Source organism: Peromyscus leucopus, chromosome 4 (genome assembly GCF_004664715.2).
Source record: "Peromyscus leucopus breed LL Stock chromosome 4, UCI_PerLeu_2.1, whole genome shotgun sequence".
Classification (NCBI taxonomy): Eukaryota; Metazoa; Chordata; class Mammalia; order Rodentia; family Cricetidae; genus Peromyscus; species Peromyscus leucopus.
In genome coordinates this window covers 145,481,735-145,487,343 of record NC_051066.1, presented here as the reverse complement: position 1 = coordinate 145,487,343, position 5,609 = coordinate 145,481,735, and the positions used below count along the sequence as shown (strand labels likewise).

The following is a 5,609-nucleotide window of genomic DNA, read 5'->3' as shown; positions in this document are numbered from 1 at the left end:
CATGGATTAAAAGGTGTGTGTCACCATGCCTGGCTGTTTCCAGTGTGGCTTTGAACTCACAGAGATCCGGATGGATCTCTGCCTCCCAAGTGATAGGATTAAAGGTGTGTGTGCCACCATTTTCTGGCCTCTATATCTAGTGGCTGTTCTGTTCTTTGACCCCAGGTAAGTTTATTAGGGTGCACAATATTTTGGAGAACACAGTATCACCACACAGCTCGGAGCCCAACACTGGGCCAGTTCTCATTGCCTGGGACCCTGCAGAAGGCAGGGGCGGTTTCAGTCACAGGCAACAGTCTCATCAGTACCATGTGCTCATCCCATTCAACAGCTGAGCTTGGTATGGAAGGACAACAGGCAGCAGCTTCAATCTAATGCCAGACAGCAGCTGGGCAGGCAGAGGTAGGGGCTGGGAGTTAGGGTTGGGTATCCTGCTAGTCTGTGATGAAGGCTCAGCACCTTACTATGTCCAGTGATGCCAGAAAGTTGTCTAAATGCACTTGACAGTTATGAATCCTGGGGTAGCGGATCCTTTCCTTTGTAGAAAAACAAGTTTTTAAAAACACCTATTTTAGTAGCAAATCACACAACTGCCAAGATGATTTTTTAAATGCTTTAATGTTCTGCAAATGAAAGTGTACTTCAACCATCAGGCCAGTGGCTCTTCAGCCTGATAGTTCTGCCTTTATTCCACGTCCTTAATTGGTCTCTTCCAAGTTATTAAAATTACAAAAATAACCGCTAAAAATTCTCTGTATCTGGCATATAAAAACAAAGCCAGAGGTATCTCAGTAGTTACCTTAACACAAAACATCTCAAAAAAAAAAACACATCACAGGTTTAACTTCTGCAGTATTTTTCTTCATACAAAACACTAGTAAAATAGGCTTCTTAAAAATTAAATAGTGAAATACCAACCAAATTATATACATAGTTACAGTACAAGTGAATGAGGCAAAATATCCAGTTCCGTTTCCCAGATGGGGGAGGCCTTCTGTGCGCAGTTTATGCTGTGTGAACTCCAAAGACACCTTTCCTGAGGCCAGTGCACGCTGGAGCTTCACAGGACAAGCAGATGCAAAGAGTGGGCATCCACAATGAGTGGCTCCCTCCTTCGGAGGACAGTGAGGGTGGCGTCTTATTGCTTGAGACTCTCGGTCCTCTGGTCCCATGCACCTGCTCCTCTCCTCACACTGTGGGCATAGAGGGAACCAACCAGGAGAAGCAAGAGGCTGGCTCAGAGGCTTCACCATCCAAGCAGTGGATGCTGATCTTCTAGACCAGTCAGGCGCTCTGATGGTGACACAGCAGCCCCACTTAGCATCTCTGCTGGATGGTCACATTCTCAGGAACCTGAGGACAGGCAGCGAGGCTCGCAGCACTGGGGTGTCTGGGGCCACCCGGGCTGAGGGTCTATGTCCGGCGCCTCTTGGCAGCGCTGGGGCTGGAGGGATTGCTGTTGGCAGTCAGGACCTTGTCAGTGACCCGGCTGCGCTTCCTCTTGTCTGCCCCTTCTTTGCACCCCAAGTCTGAGGAGTTCTTCTCTTTGTCTTTGCTGGATTTTTCTAATGCTTTCCCCAAGCTCCCTGAAGATGAAAAAACTGAGAAACAAAATCATTTGGCTGAAAACAGAACATACAGAAACTCATTCCATTTTCCTAACGTTCCCCTGAGTAGGGCTCCTGTACAGCTGGGCTAGAAGAGAAACCTAGTCTCCCTAGGGGTCCTCTGTCTGAGCACACCTTGATGCTTTCAGGCTTGGCCTTGGTCTCAGGCAAAGGCACAGCTGAATGTTGGCCCCTTGCATGGGCCTTCAGGGACCCTCCTGCCTAAGGTGATCTGCCCTGAGTTCATCTTTACGTATATCCTCTCTCCCTCTGACTCCATGGCTTCCTGATCTCACTGTGCCTGAGGATGGTTTCAGGAGTGAGGAGATGGGGGGCTATGCTCCAAGGGCATTCCACACTTACCATCATCAGCCCCATTGTGGGGGTCCACATCCTCCTTCATCTCCTCCTTCATTTCCTCTTCAATGACCACTTTTCCTGTGGAGGAGACAGCTGCCGTTCACTGGAAACCCACGGTGGTGGCCAGCGCTGGGGGACGGTCTGGCCATGACTGCTTCCGATTCTCGCTGCCCACACAGGCCTCGGCGTCCATCACGAGATGGCATCCATCAGGAGACTGCCTCTGAGCACCGCTCTCCCCAGCCCTTGGTTCCCAAAACCTCCCAGGTGCCACTGGAGGCGGGGTCTGAGCAGGATCCTTACACCTCCCTGGAGGCCCCAGACCTCCCCACCTTTGGCCTGGTCCGGCTTTTTTTATTCCCAGCCCTGACGGTGGCCGAGTCTCACCTTCTCGGACCTCCTGAATGATCTCATCTGGAAGGACAAAGTTCCTCTCTGGATTTGGGAATGGCAGAATCTCAGACTCGTGCTGCCGGCACAAAGCATTTTATATTTTCAAGAAACAGAAAACAGGATGACCAAGATGTACAGGAGCAGGCTGGAGGCTGCCAGCTGTTGGGGCTCCTTCCTCTAGCTTGCAGAGTCTACCTCAGCTGGGCTTTTCAAATGATTAGGGAGAGCTAGGCTAGCACCAGCCCAACAAAGCCAGAGAAAAGGACCAGGTTTGTGCCACCGAGAGGATCCTGAAGACATGGCAGCCCTGACGATATCCACACTAGGACCTGACCTGGCTCACCACTGTGGCATTCCCACCAGGACGATGTTCCTCATGCACACATGACCACAGGCATCTACAGCCCCACCCGTCCTGGTACCTAGCTACACTGCCTGTCAGACACCATAGACAAATCTGACCAGCCTGGTTACTAAGTTACCCTGCATACCTGTCAGACACTGCCAGCTCTCCAAACTGGTTATCCATCTATCACCCAGACACAGCTATCTCTAAGCTCCCAGAGGTGTTCAAATTCACCTCGATACCTCAGATAAGGTCAGCTTCCACCTAAAGCACTCTGGACCTCTACTGTGGCTGATACTTCTCTCTGCATCTCAGCACCCAACTATTTCCCTGGAGACTTTTTGTGACCACCCAAAATCTAAAGTAGGTTCCCTGAAAAGTGGTCAGAGACCATTACTAGTTTGTGCTTTTCATAGTAGGACTTGAGCTTTCCTGAGGAAGGGGCCTCATCTACTGAGATCACCTCTGCTCTCTGCACAGCAAACCCCAATGAGCAGTGGGCTCTGTCCTGTACTACAGCTGGTCCTAGGAAGACAGGATGCGGGACTTGTCTCCACCTTCAGCCCACGATGGGTGTGCCACGGTCCAACTCACCAGCGCCTGCATGTCATACATAGTGCTCAGATGGTCCCAGATGACCTTGGATGGGACCTGGCGCCCAATATTCTGGCTGAACTTGTCTCGAATACAAATCATGTGGAAGTGTCGATTCACCCCTGAGAGGCAGGACAGTGGGTTAAGGGTTAGGGCACACCTCTGTGCAGAGAGCATGGATGTTGAGGGGCAGGAGGATGAAATGGCAGGTGGGGGTGTCGTAGGAGTCAGGCGTCAAAGGGGTGGAGGTGTCAAGGCAAGTGGGTGTTTCAGGAGCAAGGGTGTATAGTAGGCGGGTCCAGGGCAAGGGGGCTGCAGAGGCGGGGAGAGTGGAGGCGTTCCCTAGGGTAGGAGTGTCTCAAGGGCAGGAAGGCCAGGGGTAAGCCCAGGGAGAGGGCTTCCCGGGCAGGAAAGTCATGGGGTCTTGGACTAACAGGCTACTCCGAAGTGGGAGGTCCCGTCTCGGGAGAGGTAGCAGGCTCCGCCCGCCCGCCCGCCCGACGGTTTAGCCCGCCCCACCCCCACGCGGGTGCGCGGTGCGGCGCTCACCGACAGGCTTGTGGCCCAGCATGGCGTGGAAGAGGCACACCTCCACCTCAGGGCTCCACACTACCGTTTCCTCAGCAGGGCTCGGGGCTGCCTCGCCTGGGCCCTTGTCGCCTGGGGCGCCCGTGCCGCCCACCTCGGCCTCCCCCATGGCCGCCGGCGAGCGACAAGCGCCCGGCAAGAGAAGGGTAGCTACGGGCTCTGCGCAGGCGCAATCGGCGTGGAGGGCGCGCGCTCGCTGGGCTCGGGAACGCGGCTTACCCGCGTCCGCGCAGGCGCAACAGAGACTGGCTTCCGGTGCCGGCAGCGCCCCCTGGTGGTCAATCCTTTCCCTGCCTCTGGCTCTGTCCAGAGAGGAAGCTGGCACAAATCTTTAAAAGAACACCAGCTGGGCGTGGTGGCATGCTCCTTTAATCTTAGCACTCTGGAGGCAGAGGCAAGAGGATCTCTGAAGACTTCCAAGCCAGCCAAAGCTACATAGTATGATACACACGCCCCAAAGTTAAATGTGTTAAAAAAGATCCCGGCTTCACCTGAGTTGATGGAAAAGAACTCATGATGCATAGCCAGAAGTGACAGGCTGTGTCTCCCCCTGCCAGTGATAAATCATACAGTATGTAAATTACATCTCAATAAAGCTGTTTAAAAAAAAGCCAGTGGCTAGTGAGATGGCTCGTCCATTAGAGATGCTTGTGCACAGGCCTGATAACTGGAGCTCCACTCCTGGGTCCTGGAGGGGGCAGGAGAGAACCAACTCTTGAGAGTTGGACTCTAACCTCTATATCCATACCATGATATGTGCACACTTGCGCGCGCTTGCACACACACACACACACACACACACACACACACACACACACACCATAAATAAATAAATAAAAATAAAAGCCTGCTTTTGTAGCAGCGAGACTCTGCTTATCTTTGAGTGGTCTTGGCCTGGGTGCTCATGACAGACCCAGAGTCCAGGGCTTCCTTGGCATTGGAAGACAGAAATCTGGGTCCTTCCGGCCTTGGCATCTACTTCTACTTCCGTCCTGTGCCCACAGTTAAGCCCCTCCAGAAGTGGGTTGGTGATTAACACAGACTATCAGCCTTAAGCATGTGAACCCTCAGCTGGGTGGTGGTGGCACACACCTTTAATCCCACCCAGCACTCAGGAGGCAGAAGCAGGCAGATGTCTGTGAGTTCAAGGCCAGCCTGGGCTAGTGAGTTTCAGGAAAGGCATGAAGCTACACAGAGAAACCCTGTCTTGAAAAGCCAAAAAAAAAAAAAAAAAAAAGTGATCCCTCTTTGAAGTCTCAGTCACCCCAGTCAGCTGTGCATGAGCTCTACCTGTCACTCATAAAGGCTACTCTACTCACTCTCCCCTCAGCTATGCCCTCCATGTCTAGGTTTCAGAATCTCTTTCAGCTGTGTGACTGAGAGGTTGAGAGCCTCTGTAAGACTGTGTTTCCCTGTGTGCCATGGAGCCACTGTTACTCCCATACCCTCGGTACTGATAAGAATTGTCTGCTGGTTGCCAGTCCTGGCTCTGTACCTCCCCCTCATTCAGGCCTGTAACCAGACAATGCTCACAATAGTGAGCAGGGCACCATGGAGGGTGCAGGCTCTGGCCAGATTCATTGTCTGGGACAACTCAGGGCTCAGAGCCAGTCAGCAGCCTGTGGCCAGGCCTCAGTTTTCCCACTGTGGAGGTGTGGCTGGTGAGAAGAGCCCCTCCAGTGCCATGGGAAGAAAGATGCAGCCCAATGAAACTTCATAAG

The 5,609-nt window shown here is 52.7% G+C and overlaps 1 protein-coding gene across 2 annotated transcripts; it reads right to left on the bottom strand.

The window, feature by feature from the left end:
- Positions 1 to 599: 599 nt before the first annotated feature.
- LOC114704199 (MRG domain binding protein) lies at positions 600 to 4,184 on the bottom strand. 2 transcript variants are annotated; one of them, XM_028885328.1, is made up of 5 exons: positions 3,850 to 4,184; positions 3,301 to 3,422; positions 2,355 to 2,436; positions 1,971 to 2,045; positions 600 to 1,601 (listed from the first exon to the last, which is right to left on the bottom strand). In XM_028885328.1, the coding sequence occupies exons 1-5, from the start codon at positions 3,995 to 3,997 to the stop codon at positions 1,414 to 1,416; spliced, it is 615 nt and encodes a 204-aa protein (XP_028741161.1). In that variant the 5' UTR covers positions 3,998 to 4,184; the 3' UTR covers positions 600 to 1,413. The 2 variants fall into 2 exon arrangements, with proteins under 2 accessions (XP_028741161.1, XP_028741160.1); XM_028885327.2 differs by lacking the exon at positions 600 to 1,601 and having other exon boundaries at positions 1,977 to 2,436; positions 3,850 to 4,063.
- Positions 4,185 to 5,609: the final 1,425 nt, after the last annotated feature.